At 49.6% G+C, this 17,447-nt stretch overlaps 1 protein-coding gene across 1 annotated transcript; it reads right to left on the bottom strand.

Moving 5' to 3' along the window:
* Window positions 1–374: 374 nt before the first annotated feature.
* Window positions 375–17,240, bottom strand: LOC8039371 (vegetative cell wall protein gp1). Its single transcript, XM_029977594.4, has 5 exons — window positions 17,002–17,240; window positions 16,802–16,845; window positions 16,511–16,576; window positions 15,821–15,878; window positions 375–3,664 (listed from the first exon to the last, which is right to left on the bottom strand). Exons 1-5 carry the CDS (start codon window positions 17,140–17,142, stop codon window positions 2,240–2,242), a joined length of 1,734 nt encoding a protein of 577 aa, XP_029833454.4. The 5' UTR covers window positions 17,143–17,240; the 3' UTR covers window positions 375–2,239.
* Window positions 17,241–17,447: the final 207 nt, after the last annotated feature.

Here is a 17,447-nt window from a genome sequence, read left to right as displayed (position 1 = left end):
GCAGCATCCCTACATAAGAACCGAGCCCATTCCTATTCTATCGCACCCAGTGCTGCTACCATTCCATTCCCATTCCATTCCGAAGCCGCAAAAATGCGGAACGATTCCGAAATCATTGCAACTCCGGAGTGGCAACTCTGCAACACTGGTGGGCATAATTTCTCAGAAGCATCCTCTTTTTTGTTTTTGTCTAAATATAACCACTTATTAAAAGGAGTCAGGGTTTCTTAACCCTTGCTCTATCTAAGATGCAGTTCCTGAAATGACAAGTCACTTTTGAACAGGAGTTAAAAACTACTCACACAGGCAAGCATTCAATACTACTGCACCAACAGCAGTGCATACCAAAGAAGCCAAAATACCAATTCCAGAAGTATAGGTATGTACACATTTTATTAACAAAAATCTCTCTGCTTTGTACTGTGGCATGTCGCAAAGCAAGCACATCGTCAGCATCACTGGGTGCAACTGTACATCTGGCAACTACTGGCACCGTTTAGTGCGTGTCACATGTCCGAAATAATAAGCCTTGCTTACAAGAATCTAACGAAAACTGGGTTTCAATTGATACAACTATGTTGTTCTATACATTGAATCAGGTGCCACCAACAGGTACATAGCACGATAGAATGTTTAAGCTGCCTCATGCAAAGCGCCCCCTTAGGCGAGTACCTTAAACAGCAGACAAGAACTGCGAAGCAGCGAACATAAAGGATTAAATTATATAACAGGTACTGCATTTTCGTATCCGGTATCACAAACAAAAATAAGAAAACAAGAGAATATATTAGCTAGCCCCCCCACGCCTTCAACACCAAAAAAAACAACAAAACACTTCACCTAAACCCCTTAAACTACGTGCACAAGCAGAGTTAGCAATGAAACACAGATAGGTGAAGTTGGCCAGGAAGAAAAACAAATAAACATGCCACAGTGCACTTTCCATACACACATTCACACACCCCTACGTTGTAATCCAATTCCCCCATCACACAGATGCTTTCACAAAAAAATATCCGAAATAAAAGAAACGATCCACTCTACACATCCAACTTTCCATCAACGAAAAAAAAAAACACAAAAATTCCGAGGAATTTATGGCGATCTTATGCCTGTCAACAAGTCAAAGCATCTTTTTCATTTCCTTGCTGGATTAGAACAGAGACCAAATGCGGAAGTTGCTCATCACAGGATACCGTCGTTTGCCTCTTCAACCCGTTCACATTGCTCCGACGCGGGCACCAAGCTGTGCTTCGCACATTTGCCCAAGGTTCCAAGGGTGCAGCTCCACAGTGGCCATAGAACTTTACTAAGACACAAGGGCAGTTACAAAGTTACAAAATATCACTCCGAGGTAGTTGCCTCTAATTTTTAGGAAAGCATGAAAGTAGCAGGAAAAGCTGGATAAACAAAAATGAAGAACCAATTTTTGTAGGGAAGTGTTGAAAATCCAAATATGGCGCACAATGGACCAATTCAATCGACCAGTTTGGCTATTCTGCCGCTGCCATGGTGCACGGAGGGAACTTCAGTCCTTCTGCACATGTGAGATCCTCGCTGCTGCTCTGCGAACGAAGGGTAAAGGGCGGCAAGAGCAGTCTCCAGCACTGCCGCCCAGCGTTCTTAGATCGATTGGTCGGCAAGCTCCACGGGAGAGCGTCATTTCAAAACGGTTCACCTCTGGTGTCTACACGCGAGCAGGTACGGAGAGATGGCGGTCCTACGGCCACCAGCGGCGTGGCATCAAGCACATGGGCAATGAAGAAAGACTGCCGTTGAATCCCGTTTTTGTGCAAATTTTATGTTCACCATAAAAACCAGAATAGAATTGCTCTCAACAGCTCCAATGTTCTACAGGCTCCGACCCTTCCGTCCGTATGGCCTTGACTGATAGCCGACCAGACACAGCACGAAAAGGTGCCAGGCGTTCTGCGGGCTTGACGACCGACTTTGACCTAGTAACGTTACTGTCGCCTGCCTCCTGCAAACCAAAGTAATGGTGGTGTCACATGTGCACCTAAAGCTTGGCAAGAACAAGGCCCGACCCAAAAACAGAAAACCCACTCGCAGATCCGACTTTGTGCATTTAAACTGCACAGTTTGACGGTATTCCCTTTCATATTGCTATCTCTGTACACCGGGCACCTAAAAAAGCCCAAACGAACTTGGACCACAGTGATGCTGCACCCTCGACCCGCCCTTCGCAGCCGTCTTAAATTACCCCCCACCCTCCGCGGCGTCACTTTATGTCCTTGGGGGCCTGCTCGTCGCCCCGGTCCCGGAAGAACCCTGCCTGCGTCCGGCACTCCCGCACCGTCACCGTCACCAGGTTGGCCGTCACGTCCGTGATGAAGATCTGATCCACCACCGGACTCTGCTTCTGCCAGAAGTCCGGGATGGCCGCCAGCGGAGCCGACGGAACCTCCGGCTCGCTCGGCAGTGCCACGTTGAGACTTTTGGGCTGCAGCAGGGAGGCCGCCGGCGGAAGCGGCGCCGTCCCGTTCACCGCCTTCGTCGGGACGTTGGCTGGCGGCGCGTTCGCCGTGTGCGCCACGCCGTGGTTCTCCTGGTCGCTGTGGTTGGCGGCACCGTGCGGCGACGCTGGCTTGCCGTTGACGAGCGGCGGCGGAGGCTGCGGAGTCACCGCGGCAGCAACCGCGACGGGCGGCGCGCCATTGGGCGGGGTTGCCATGGAGACCGGCGGAGACGGCAGGTGAGGCGGCCTCGCGATTCTGGCCGCGGTCGCGGCTCCATGGTGACCCGTTCCCAGGCGCGCCGCCACGGGCGGCACCGCCAGGTGGGAGTGGCCGTGGTGGTGATTGGACGGTGGCTGCGACGCGACGCTTGCGATTGGGGGCCGCGGCGTGATCGGCTTGAAAGACGTAGGCAGCCGGGCTGCGCTCCCAGGAGCGGTGGGCCGCACGGTCGCAGGAGACCCGTTCACGAACGGCGGCGCAGGCGCCGCGTGGCGCTGCGGTGCCTCAAATTTCGGAGCCGGTTTTGGCACCTTGTTCGGCGGCTGACCGATCGCGGCGGCCGGCTGATACTGCGGCACGGGTGCCGATCCCAGGAGCGGCTTCGGAGTGTCCGCTTTCCGCTTCCCCCCCGGCGTGCCCTCCAGTTTTCGCGGCGGCTCCGCGGGAGTTGGCGGAGCCGGTCGTGGGGCGACGGGTTGTTCCGCCGCCAGCTTCGGCATCGCAGTTTTCGACGGCTCCGGCTGCTTCAAGGCCGCCACAGTCTCGGACCTCGCAACGTCTGGAACGATTGGCTTGACGTTCCTTGGCGGATCCTTCTTCTCCTTCTCCGACGGACTGTGAGTGGACTTGGAATCTGCGGCAGTTGCCGGAGGGACCGGGGGCTTCGACGGGGGACTGGCCGCCTTTGGCTCGGACTGTGGATGGGAGTGGGTCGCTGTCGCGGAGGACTGCGGTGTTTTGGGCGGCGACGTCGCGGGGGACGCTACCCTCGCCGCCACGTCCCGTTCCTCCGCGGCCGAGGGACGCGGAGAGGAGATTGGATGCAGACTCCGGGAGGGCGACGGCGTAGCAGCTGAGTCCGACGGAGCGCCCTTTGAGTGGGGCGTGCCCACGCCGTCGTTGGAGGTGTCGTCCTCGCTCTTGCCCTTGCTGGAGTCGTGCTTGGCATCTTGAGACTCAGCCTGGCTCTGCGAGAGGTCAGAGAGGAAGACAACACACTGAGCGCAGTACGCCCATGGCCACGTCACAAAAGGGATGCCCGTGGAGCCGAGACAAAAAGAGTAAGCCGCCTGACGTACGGAGTGTCGTAAGAACGTACGAGCGATACAATCTGCATCTTACGATAGACGGCGGGGGCCGGTACCCCACGAAAATTTCAACTAATGTGTCGCCGAAAGACCACCCTCCTTCCCTCGCCGAGCAAAATGCAAAAAAAACAACAAAAAAAAGAAAGAATGCAGAAAGAACTGTTTCTGTTTTCCCCCAATGCACACATGACTATGTATGCCTGCCACACATCAGGTTAAAAGAAAATCTGTCTCGGTTCAAAATAAGGCACCTTAGAACAAAAGATTGAGCCACACTCTGAATCTGCAGCAATGAAAACAAACTTCTTTGCTGCAACCGCAGTCTAATGTGTACAAAAAAAAAATAAAAACAACCGTGCAGGTACCCAAACTCGATTCCAAGTAAAGTTTTGTGGCTCTTGCAAGGTACAAAAAGTTGGGAAAGGGATGAAGCCAAGACAAGTAGAAGCAGAAACCAACCATGCAATGGCAATTCCCGAGATAGCGGCGTCCCGCATACCCACTAAATTCGCGAGTGCAAATTCTTGTATAGGGCGGCACAACAGCATGCCGCAAGCTGTTTTGAGGATGCAGCAAGGTTAACGGTGATTGCCAGCGATTTGTCACTTCTCGGCACAAGAATAGACCCCTTTTCAAAAGCGTACGCCACCTATACTCTGTTTCACCTTATGATGTACCGCAGGAAAGGCTACAAGCGCGAGCTCCTTGCTCTGGGCACATCTTGGCGGCATAAGCTCTCGTGCGTTAAGGGCAGCTGCCAATGCTATGAGCCCGCGATTCTAGCTTTCGCTGTGGTACAACATAAGGTGAAACGGAGTATAGTTGTCGCTGCACTAGTTATCTAATTCCACCATTGTCCGGGCACATATGCCGAGCATATATTTGACACGAGGGCTGGGTCAGTGCTCGCATGTACTTGGCCCGGCTCGCACGCAAAAAGTGTGCCACACCAGTGTACGGCGACGACTCGGATACAATCGCATGCTTCACGCCAAGAAATGGGGACCACCGACGTTGCGCTATGGACTTTCGAAAAGGGTCTATTGTGCCAGTGAAATTCGGGGTCTTTGCACGCCAAACCGACGAAGGGCGTCTGGCATGCATCAGCGAAAGACTAAGGATCACTTGAAACCACCAGGGGATGTTTTCACGGGCAACCGAAATCTTGCCTTCTTTGCAGTAACCCTTCGTCAGACTGTGGGCACCTCAGCCGGCACTGAACTCGGATCTGCAGCTGGCGCTTTTTAAGCCACCGAGGTGGGCTAAATCGTGGGACAGCTTGGGCTGAGGCAGCGTGGGCGGACACCAATGTTCACGTGTTGCTCCCCATTTACGCAGATCCAAAATGTTATTCGGGACAAGAGATTTCTTTTGACTGCACAATAAAAGCTGGAACTGCATTTCGGGTTCGATGGAAGTGCACGATGCTTGTGTTTTCAGTTGCAGGAAATAAACATGATTCTCAAACAAAAAGGGTGCGTTAGGGTGCCTCAATGTCCTTCTGTTTAGGGTGATGCCACCCTTTGTAGTAGCCGATGCCGACAGCACGCGCTCATGGGGAAAATACAAAGAAATCGACGAAAACAAAATGTCGCCATAGCACAGTCAGCGCCACAAACGCGCGCAGGGACACGCTCTTTCACGCGCTTCTGAACAAAAAATAAAAATAAAAGTGTGGGACAAAATGGCGAGATGCCACCACCCAAAGCAAAGCGCACATGAAGGCACCCTAGGGTGCATCAATAAAAAAAAAAAAAAAAAACTCGGCATTTTAATTTTTTTTTTAATGGCAGAGGCGAGGAACTCATCTGGTTCTGGCACTGAAGCCAATAAGGTAATGCAGAATCCCACAAACCTTGTGAAGAATAATGCACATACTAGGGACATTTGACATATTGATACGCATCAGTGGACTGCTCAGACGTAAAATACTGCTTAAAGTGGCAGAACGTTTGGGGGAACAATGGCTGAGTGGGCTAGCGCACACCAGCTCGGAGCATGTGGAGCAAAACCTCGCGCTGCAGAACCCAGGATCCTGGGTTCAAACCCCACCCCTGCCCGTTCCAATCTGGATGAGCACCGTACTGGCGTGCGGTCATGTATCCCTACTGCATGGTGCACGTTAAAGACCCCAGGCTAGCTGTTGTACCGCACTGGCTAAATTGCTCATCTACAGCTGAGACACCAGACGCCACAAAGGCAGACAAACTTACGGCTGTAAAAACATACACACAACAATTTGCTTTTGCGAGAACACTTTGTTTAGCTGCCTGAATGGTCGAGGGAATTTGGGAACTCGCAGAACCTCCTTGAGAATTCTTGGAGGTTTCAAGGAACCAAGCCTAAGAACTTATGGTCTCAAGGGTCAAAATCCGGCCACATCAAGGTCGAAGAATATTGCCAGCCTAGCTGGATTTGTTGTGTCCAAAGATTGCTGGGACATGGATGTGACATGTTAAGAGTTCAGGAGAAACTCATCCAACCCCTTTCCAGATGAGCAGAGCGAACGCCAAAGAGGAGGTGTCTCCTCCCCAACGTCTGCTCCACCAAAATGAAAAGAGGTGCAAGGAGTTTCTCCTGAAGTCTTAACATGTTAACAACTATAGAGTCTCTGAAAGGGACAATGATTTCACCCCAAATTTGGGGGTCAAGGGAGACTCAGCAAAAACAAGATCTCTAGAATTTCCAGCGGCCGCACAAGCCCGGGCCAGTCTGCCGGCGAATGCGGTATCTCTGCTGGCAGTTAAAACCGCCGCAGGAGGAGATAAGCACTTAAATGGAAAACTGAAAGTTAGAGTAAACATTAAAAATAATGTAAGATAGATAAATATATTCCACTTTATTTGTAAATCTAATATTTGGCAAATTATGACAGTGCACAATAATTGGGACCCAGAAAACTAACCAGGAATAACTCAAATTGCATGGAAACCTGCACATGTTCTGACAGGTCAGAAGACTAACGAGAATGATAGAACTGATGCTGACCATAAGCTATAGATACAATGCAGTACACCAAGGACAATATAAACGTGAACGCGAAGGAATTTTAACATCCGTAGTACACAGATTATGAAACTGGACTAAGAATGGTGATGCTGGTAATGACAATCAATGTCTAATTCAAGGGGCCATGAAACGAGTTTTTAACTTTTTTCCTCCTTAGCTTTCCTCCTCGGCTTACAAATCGTGTAGCGTACCAAACAGTTCAAGAAGAGGGAAAGGAGGAACTCCCCTCTTGTTCGAACCCTCGTTTGCGTACCCGGACACCGCCGTCCTTCCCCTAAAAGATCATCCCGTCACTCAAAATTTGGACAAAAGTTGCTTTTTCCACTAAGTTCACCCCTAAGCTGACAGTGCTGTGGAAGCTATGAACTTGTTGGGCCAGCCACACTTTTTCCACCCGATGACGCTCCCTCATGCATACCTATGCGCAGAGAATGGGGTTAGGTGATGATAGGGAGGCGGCCGATTGGTCCGGCAAGCGCATAACTCCCACCGCACTGTCAGCTTAGGAGTCAAAGAAATAAGTGAGGTCGGATGTCGTGTGATGTGCGTTGGGGCCGGGTGACATGTTTTGGGTATTGTGGATGTATCACAATGAAAAGCAGAGGGCATTCGAAGGGAAGAAGGTACGAAATAGTCTGCCAAGTTATCAAACTTTCATACCGAAAACTGGCTTCTGACTTTCTACCATCTTTCTCTTGGCCCACTAAATGATATGCTATTAGTAAAATCCAAATCTAAATTCATTTATCCCGGCCCAAAATTCGTTCCATGGTCCTTTAATGTTATGACAAGGGGACAAACCTAACAAAAGGCAGGCTTCCCTCGCTTTACAGCGACAGCTCTTAGTGGCCCGTTCCTCAGCTTTTCGAAGGCCGGACCGTAAACGCTGTCAGTTTCCTTGATAAATTTCGTGCAAAAATTTATGTTGCCTGACCTATGCACGATTCAGTTTCCTCACTAAATTTGGTGGGAAAATTGGGGTCATGAGACCTGACGTCACGGGACCTACAGACAAATTCAGTTTCCTCACTAAATTTGGCGGGAAAATTGCTAAACAAGTGCAATGCCATTTCAATATCAAATCACCGTATGACGCACAATTGGCGCAATGTCAATCGATTGGCATTGTCATATTATTGCATAAGCAGCACAGCTGTCAGTCTAAACCAGGGGTCTCAAATACATGGCACTCGAGCCGCATGCGGCCCGCGACTCTCTGGTAGGCGGCCCGCAAGCACCCCTATCCCGCGGCTGCGAGCCCCCTTTCCCATGAATCGAGCACCACATGCGCCATAAATAATAGTTTTATGGTGTCGACTTATTTCTACTCAAAAAGAAACTGCTGATATAACGTGTTCATGCGTTTTGCACTATTCTGCTTTTCTTTTGGACAGAGTACTGCTTCGTCTAAATATTGGCTTCTCATTCTTTTCTCATATAAATCTACCAGAATGGCAACGCCACTACTAGGCGACAAGAGCGAGCTCTTTGCCCAAGAGGAACCTCGGCTGCTCAAACTCTTTCTCAGCAGGAGAAACTGCCAAAGGTAAAGAAAGCTACGAGCTCAGGCTTCTGGCTGTTAGACAACACCTTTAAGATAAAAGCAATTCATTATAACGCTGATAGAAAAAACCAAAATTCGACAGAGACACTTAAGACTGCTTACGTTTAGGAATGCGAAAGGATTCCCACATGCAGCGCAATCCTACAAGCAGCGCGCCACGCCTTCTTATCACAAGCGGCGCTCCCCCAGCACGCAGGCTTAGCGAACCCCGCCGGCTCCATGCCTTCCGTGACGATGCATCTGCATGGTTGTGCTTTTCTTTGTGCTACATTTCGGAGGCGCGTCCGCTTTGACCTTGAGCGCCCCCACGGCTTCCATGACGAAGCATCTGTGTTGCTGTGCTTTTTTTTTGTTTTATTTCTGAACGGGCGTGCTTGATGACTTGCATATAGGTGCGGTTTCGCTCAGCCAATGGGCATTTAGGTGCCGTTACAGGCAGCCAATGGGACTAGGTGCCGTTTTTTTCGGTTACAGACAACGCCGGCTGCGCTCCATAGGACAGTTAATGCTTTCACATTAAAATGCCAGGAAAGCAAAATCTGACGCATGAAAATATATTTGTATAAGCCTGTTAATCCTAGTGAATGAACGATTTGAAATTCTCCCGCGCACCCCGGCCCGCGCGCGAGGAATTGTGGGAGAAATTGTCCCTCGCCTGGCCGCTCTGCCTTGAGATCGCATTGCCTTGTTGCGATTCTATTACCTATTTTTATCTATGCCAGCGTATTTTTTATTGCTTCTAAGTGTTTCTCTTCGGCACGCAATATTTCTTGTATGTATACAGTATTTGTCTTTATTTTGCCTTTTTCGACAGGAGTGCCGACGGACAACACACCGCTTTGCGCGTCGCTCCCCGGGTGAGTACTACCGTTGCTACCGATTCATATCGCGCTGTGAGGTGTTCATTTGACCCGCGTGCAGTCGACAGGCGCTGTTTATAAACACCCGCGCACATGTCAAAAAGGTCAGCGGAGTTCTGAATCAACAATCGCGACGCGAGAGCAGAGTGCACTGTGATTGAATCGCGTGCGCTCGCTCTGTTGACTCGCACTGCAGCGTATACCTTCGAGTTCCGCTTACTTGACCAAGATACGGCGTGCCGCTTTGTCGCCACGAACCATTTGTCCGAATGTTTGTGAAGCTGAGGCATATGCAACGCTGCGGCGCCTGACAACTGCGCACTGTGGCGCGATCCTTTCGCAAACGCCGACGGCTCAACGTCGCAGCTTGAATGCGCCTATGGCATGCCTTCGTAATCTATCTGCTAAGCTGTTGTCAGTTGCCAACGCCCTTTTTCAAGTGCAGAGATGTGTTGCCGCGAATCATTTGTCCGAATGCCTGCGAAGCCGTAACACTGTTCGGCATATCCAATGCTGCGGTGCCTGACAACAGCACGCAGCTGTCTTCATCCAACCGCTTTGCAGGACGCTGTCTTTTGGAAAGCGATACCAGGAAACATGCTGTGCGCTGGCAGTATTGTTTGCACAGCCTGGTACACAGCAAACTGTACCACCGGGCATGTTGCTCCTGAAGGTGACCTAATGAAATAAAATACCTTGAGCTGACATCTTGACTAGAGAAATAAAATTATCGAAGGAACTAAGAGTTTCAAGATAACTGCCTGGGTTACAGCACATTTCTGCACTTGAAAAAGGGTGTTTGCGACTGACAACCGCTTAGCAGATAGATTAAGAAGGCATATAGACCATAAGCGCATACAAGCCGCGATGTTGGGCCAACGGCGCTTAAAGGGTGTCCAAACAGGACACCACAAAACGCACGACTCCGACAAATCATCAAAATTGAAGCGGACGCTTCCATAGAAGCGTCTGCTTCAATTTTATCGATTTGTCGGAGTTGTGCGTTTTCTAGTGTACTGTTTGGACACCCCTTAAAGGGACACTGACAGGGTATTTATGTTCGCTGAAGTTTTTAGTTGTACGTGACATATGAGAGCTCAACTACCTAGAACAGAATTTGCGGCTCGAAATTCGGTTTCTTTCCGCCCGAAAACCGCCGATCAAGAACTGGCCGGTTCGAGTCTCGCTCACTCTCTTTTCCGCGGTCACGGGCCGTTTTCTTAGGTATCGATGCGACCACCAAATTTAATCAAAGTCGTAGGTCACTGAAGGCACACACTCTATATTAAAAATAGAAAAAAATATGAAAACCATTTTTTGTGGCTTCTAAAAAGCTGCAAATACGTTGATTGAAAAAAAAGTTCCACAGATAACCGGAAGCATTCTGTGCGTGCGTCGTTTCGCGTATCGTGGGACGCGCAGGGACGGCGTTGGCAGCGGACGACGAACTGTCGTTCGGGGTACCGGCGAATTTTGTCTGCCTTTAAAAGAGAAATTTGGGACTGGTCAAAAGAATTGGTATTCATCCCGTACGACACGCCCGACCACCAAGCCGATTTGCACGAAGACGTCGCCGAGCCGTCGCTCCCTTCTTGTGGCTGAAGAGATCGCTCGCGCAAACGTCAAGCGCGACGTGTCTACTTCGAGTTGAATATGTGCGCGTACGATTTCTTTACTAGGTGAGAATGTCGCCAATGCGTGGTGCATCCCGACTTCGACCCGGGAGTGCTTTTGCTACAGGAAAATCGGCAGCAAACTTTCCAACTTACAGTTTATCGGCTGAATTGTTACTAAGGAAAGAGATCCCCTACTTTCGATGCGCCCAGTAGCTCAGTGGGAAAGACGTCCGCTTCACACGCGGTAGGACCGGGTTCGATCCCTCGTGAAACCCTCCAATTTTTTTTTTTTTTCAAAATATTTTTTGATGTCTACATTTCTTTTTTTACAATTATTACTGAAGAAACAAAAAAAAAAAAAAATGAGAAACAAATGTTGTGGACGACGCGTCGCTGAATTAAATGGTATGGGATTTCCTTTTTGACACCTGCGAACTCAATGTAATCACTTTTCACAAAATGCGCAAGGAGCATATAAATCAGGTAGCGTCCGCTTTCCGAGGTGCCCGTAAATGGTCTACAGGAATTGCAGCCAGCCATTGGTCCCGATCCCGTTGATGTATCGGAAACTCTGTCGCACAATGCCACTTCTGTTTCGGACGCAGGACATGTGAGCCAGCTCTTCACGCAACATCTTGGGTGCATTCTTTTCGGAGCCGATCAAAATTCACCACGGGCACTCACTACTCATCTCCAACTCCTCAATGTACAAAACGACTCATCTTGGAGTACAGAACAACGAGCGGAACATACATAACTGCAAAAGAATCCCACGGCGAACAGTTCCCGTACGCCGCATGTCGTCTGCTACGAAAAAAAGCAAAAAAAAAAAAAAAAAACACACGGTCGAGTGTAGCCACGTGACTTCCGCCACTCATTCTCTTCTCTCCACTTCTCCGACCTCCGTCGGGTTTCGGTTTCGGTTTCGAGCAGTTGCGTCTTTTGGCTTTATTAAAAAAAATACGCTACTCTGTTGCAAAATATTAATTGGGTAGTCCTCCGACACCATAATGAAGCGCCTGGCAAAAAATTAAAAAAAAATTTTGGGGGGTGTCAGTGTCCCTTTAAGAAGGGCTCGCACCGCTGCGCGCAGTTTGTCAGGCACTGCAGCTTTGGATATGACGAACGGTGTTACGGCTTCGCAGGCATTCAAACAAATGATTCGCGGCAACACATCTCTGCACTTGAAAAAGGGTGTTGGCAACTGACAACCGCTTAGCAGATAGATTACGAAGGCATGCCATGGACGCATTGAAGCCGCGACATTGAGCTGTCGGCGTTTGCAACGCGCCACAGCGCGCAGTTGTCAGGCGCCGCAGCGTTGCATATGCCTCAGCTTCGCAAACATTCGGACAAATGGTTCGTGACGACAAAGCATTGTGCTGCATCTTGGCCAAGTAAGCGGAACTCGAAGGCATACGCTAGAGTGCGAGTCAACGGAGCGAGCGCGCGCAGACAAATCACAGCGCACTCGTCTCTCGCATCGCGATTGTTGATTCAGAGCTCTGCCTACCCTTATGACATGTGCATGGGTGTTCATAAACGGCTCCTCTCGACTGCACGTGGGTAAATTGAACCAAAAATGAACAGCTAACAGAGCGAGAGGAATCGGTAGCAACGGTAGTACTCACCCGGGGAACGACGCGCGAAGCGGCGTGTTGTCCGTCGGCACTCCCGTCGAAAAAGGCAAAATAAAGACACAAATACTATGCACATCCAAGAAATATTGCACGCCGAAGAGAACAGAAACACTTACAAGCAATAAAAAATACACTGGAATAGATAAAAATAGGTTATAGAATCGAAATACAGAGGATTAAGAGGAGACAAGCAACAAGGCAACGCGATCTCAAGGCAGAGCGGCCAGGCGAGGGACAATCTCTCCCACAATTCCTCGCGCGCGGGCCCGGGCGCTTGGGGGATTTCGCAAAAGGTCTATTGTGCAACGGGGCAAGGACAGTGTGCCTGCTCTCATTCTACTGAAAAGTGCCAGTACTATGGTGTTGTGGTGTTTTAAATCTTCTTATAACATCAGGTGTGGGCCAAAAGTTATTGTATATGCAAATGAAAGCTAAAGATGTCAAAACAGTGAGCTTACAAAGCACAAGGTTCCTCGTCTACTAACTCTGCGGTGTCGCTGGGGCACTCGGCTTTGCAACGTGAAACACCAATGCTGCTTGTTTATATTGTTGTCCCAAAATAAAACAAAGCAAAATGGCAACAATGATGATGATTATAATAACGCATAGAGAAAAAAAATGCCGTAGCATACCGTTGCCTAGCAGAGGGCTCAGCAGTACTCAAGTAGAGCTGCCAAACCAAGCCGATCCATGTGCAGTCAACATAAAATATAAAGTGGAGGCTTCTCGGTAGAGTTTTTTGCCGATCGCTTGCGATGACTTTGTCCAAAATATACAACCTTCTAACTGTCCGAGACATTGATCGTGAATATTCATTATTTCTTTCTAATAGGTCACGGTTCCTCCTATAGATCCGAAATACTGAACAAGTTTGAATTATCGGCGTCCGAAAAATCGGTGGCGACTGTATTTGGGTGGGTGCACAATGATTCTATGTTCACTAGACAGCAATTACACGAGAGCGACGCTCGAGAAATGCCACAGTGTCGTTACTTTTGAGTGGCCAATGCGCACTGGCACAAACAAATGTCAAAGTGAAGTTCTTTGAATTCTCTCGAGACGAGGGACACCACAGAGACCGCTGACCTTAGCAGGCGACCTAACACGGCAGCGCTCGCCTACTTTGACGTCCTGCTGACAGACGACACGTGAGAAACGAGCGGATGCAGTGCCTCGACTGATCATTACCATACGATAGATGCACAACCGGGCACTAAAGGCATGTAGAAATGCAAAGTTATACGGAGATCTGGGAAAGAAACCTTGAATACCAAAACAAGCAAGACAAGGCATCAGAAAATTGTACACTACAAATACTCGAACTGTACCGACTGAAGCATAATAGAAGCTTCCAGAAGACTGTCTGCTAGAAACAAAAATCTGACTTGGTGACACCTGCGGGAAAACTTGGCGGACATCTTCGGCACCTTGGGATGGTAGGCGCCCATTACGGATGCCTTGCTGTTCTCGATGCGGTTGAATGTGTCCAAGGGCCTCTGGGCTTTAAGTCGTTCTCAGGTATACAGGCCAGGCAGCTCTAATAGGTAGTCGTGAAGTTAGGTTCACAATACCTTCAGCAGATTAGTAGCTTCTTCGACGAACAAGTGCTTATTCCTCTCATCCAAGGAATCGACAAGCCGCGTCGATCCCGTAATAAGTTAAACTTTTGAAGGTATGGCAGCTGGGCCTTGAAAGTGAGACTTTTAAAGTAGGCGCTGCTCAGTTCGGGTTCTTAGAAACGATGGCCGATCGGAAGCAAGAGACTCTTCCTAGGGGTTCGGTCACGTTTGCTTTTGTTTATCGTTCAATATTCTGCATAGAAAACAGAAATCAATGTATGAAGTGTCCAAATAAAAATATTTACCTTTTCTTTCCTTCTAATTACACAAATAAACTATTGTGAAATCCCGTAACGGCGACCACCAAAAATGAAGAGGTAAATGGTCAAAAACATGATGCGAGCAATACTTAGAGACGGGACAGCAAAACTTTACCAAAAATCAATGATAAACACAAGGGGTACCCGCTACAAAACACCTGACACGGCAACTGATACAGCAGGAAACGGACACCTGAAATAATCGGTTCACAACAAAATAAACACGCAGGAATTGATCTCCCGTGTCACAGGAAAGGACACCGCAGAGTGCGAATGCAGCAGATTTGTATTTCATGGTGCGATAAGCACGCAGAAACTGCCTAAATTTGTGTGCCACAGAACCGACATGGCGTACGCAGATTGCAAACAATAAACAAAACAGAAAGCTGCAAACTAGCATGTCACGGGAACCCGGTTGTCACACGTACAGGCACTGCAGATCACGCAATTGATGATCCCCGTTGGACATCGCATGACGTCCAATGGGAAACGGGGAGTAGGCGATGTTTTGCAATTTTCATGTTACGGATATTTAGCCAGAGAAATGGCATGGGCAATCTCTCGGAGGAGGGCACCTTTACAGGATTTTAAGGTTTGCATCGACGAGAACTCTTTCCCCAACCAAATGTAGCGATAGAGGTCTGAACCAGATACAAAGTTTCAGCTCTCTCCCTTTATATAACATGTTTGAACGAACGTCTATGAGGTAAATAGAACTTGAACTTGAGAACTACCCGTTATCTTATTAGAAAGATTTGAGTTTCCTAAATTTACAACGGGAATATGGTAGCCAGCAAAGCCCTTGAGTACATGGAACTGAATGGCACCAGTAACCGACAAGGGGCTTATCTTCCAATCGAAATTTTCAGAAAATCCCTTGTAACTTGCAAATAACCGCCGTATTCACAAACCTCACTCCAATTAAGGGGCCCCTCCACTTCCTCGAGGAAGGCGCGAGGGCCGGCGCTGGCCAATCGCGATGACGGATCCGTTATCGCGATTGGCCAGCGCCGGCCCTCTTCCAGGAAGTGGAGGGGCTCCTCAATTGGAGTGAGGTTTGTGAATTGGGCGGCAAGACAAATGTTAGATGCGAAAATTTGCTATCTGGTTTGGACCACCAGCACTACATTTGGGCGAAGAACGAGCGTTTGGCAATGCATTGTTTCTCTTTGCACAGCAAAAAAAACCTGTAAACCTTGTTTGAGGACACGCTGTACTACAAAATTAGCTAAAAGGTCGACCAAAAGTGAGCATCTGCTACTTTGATGGGGATGTTCAAATAATCAGACAGCCATTTCACACCCTCCAGACATGCAAATAATATCTTTGTGCATTTTGATGGATGTCAGAACAGACACTACTTGTGCAAAATCTAGCGATGATCCTGTGTCATCAAGAACTGACGGAAAGTACCGCCACCGTGACAAACAAACAGTCCGACCAACTCCAGACAACCAAGACTACTCACGTGACTCCGCTCCTTCTTGGGCTTTTGTCCGCGCTTCCCAGGACCGACATCCTTTTGGCTGCGGAAAAAGAGAAATGCCGAATTGTACAGAGATATCGCGACTGCCTTGAAATGGCGCTTACACAACGCGTTTGCAAGATCTGTGGAAGAGCGCTCTCAAAGACCGTCCGGGCATCTTTTCGTTTTGGTCTACCGGCGTGGAAAGCTCGGGACGAAGCGGTCCCCAAAGCCGGATCTGACAACAGCGCGCTCCCCTCCGCAAAAAAAGAAAAAAAAATCTTTTTTTGACAGGCGTCACAAAGAGGGAATCGCAAGGACAGCTTCCCTCAAACCTGTCGCAGTCATTAGCGGGCGACAAATCCGCGATTGGCGAATCAGCGGACGGCGCCATCTTTGTAAGAACATCCTCTCCCACCTTCTACGCGGAAGGGAGAGAAAGATCGTGCGCCTTCGAAAATACCCAAAACCTAGCCAAACAAACACGAAGAGATAGAGAGAGCAGCGCCATCTCGCTACAGAGTGGCCTACCAGGCGCCTCCAATAAAAAAAAAAAAATTAAAAACCGAAGGAGAGAGAAAAAAAAACTGAAACCGGTCGGAAGAAGGAGAGGATGCTGCCCCCTACGTCCTCCTCTCCCTCCCTCAACCGATGTTGCCCGTCTGCTGCTTAGAATCCAAAACGGCGGCGTACCTCGACTCGAAGGCTTCCAGTAGCCGAACGTCCAGAATGTTCTCTTCGGGCTCCCAGGTGTTGTATCTAGACGGCAAAAAACGGACACACATCAAGCCCCGAGACATCGATCGCGATCGGGGCGACTCCGAACGAGAGCCCTACAGTGACCGCCGCCGCCCCAGAACGGGCGACGGAGGACAACAAATAAACATGGAGGCGACAAGCAGGCCGTCGCCGCCGCGACCCGTCGTCGGTTCGCGAAACGAACGGGCGATGAATGAGGCGGTAAAGCAGGCCTAGTCTACTCACTTGTGACTCCATCCGCGCCACTTGACCAGATACTCGGCTCGACCCTGCAACGACGTGAAAACACGGGTGCAATGCTGCGATGAGAGCGGCCCGCCGTGTGTCGACGTAGCTTGGCGCGTAGCGGTAGTCCGCTGCGCTCGGCTACGGACGATTACCAACGCGGCGAGCCCGCGCGAAGACGCCAAGAAACGCGATCTCACCTTTCGTATGCGCTTCTTCTGGATGCATTCGGCGGCGAACACGCGCTCGCCCACGGACGATAACTCCATGACGTCCGCGACGGCTGCGACGTACCTCGGCGCGTCCTCCCGGCTTGTTGGCTTTGTGGACGGCTTGGACATCCCACAATGCTCTGCGCCGCGCTCCCGCGTGACGTCACCACTGGTTCGCTGGCGCCCTCTCTCGTGGGCCGATGGAGGCGCAGGTGCAATCGGCCCAGCGTGGGCTGCGAGGCGAAATTGGCGAAATCGTCAAGCGCTTCTTTCGCGTCTCGCTCCAAAATGAGGCGGGAGGTTACTTAGGTTCCTGGGCAGTGATAGCAGAACTCTCGTGACGTGGTGGTGATAATGAAATTAAGGACCGTCGTATTCAAATTAGCTTTTATTACCCATCGATGGCAAGCGTTTAACAGCTATCATCAATCAGT

This window comes from Ixodes scapularis, unplaced genomic scaffold, assembly GCF_016920785.2.
Source record: "Ixodes scapularis isolate PalLabHiFi unplaced genomic scaffold, ASM1692078v2 PGA_scaffold6__148_contigs__length_123643588, whole genome shotgun sequence".
NCBI lineage: Eukaryota > Metazoa > Arthropoda > Arachnida > Ixodida > Ixodidae > Ixodes > Ixodes scapularis.
This window is presented reverse-complemented; position numbering and strand designations above follow the sequence as displayed.

Excerpts from the sequence above, each read along its gene's own strand:
- LOC8039371 (XM_029977594.4), bottom strand. The coding sequence starts at position 17,142 with ATGTCCAAGCCGTCCACAAAGCCAACAAGCCGGGAGGACGCGCCGAGG. Across the intron at positions 16,577-16,801 it reads TGGCGCGGATGGAGTCACAA|ATACAACACCTGGGAGCCCG; the intron begins GTGAGTAGACTA and ends TTTGCCGTCTAG. Across the intron at positions 3,665-15,820 it reads CCAAGAAGGAGCGGAGTCAC|AGCCAGGCTGAGTCTCAAGA; the intron begins GTGAGTAGTCTT and ends GACCTCTCGCAG.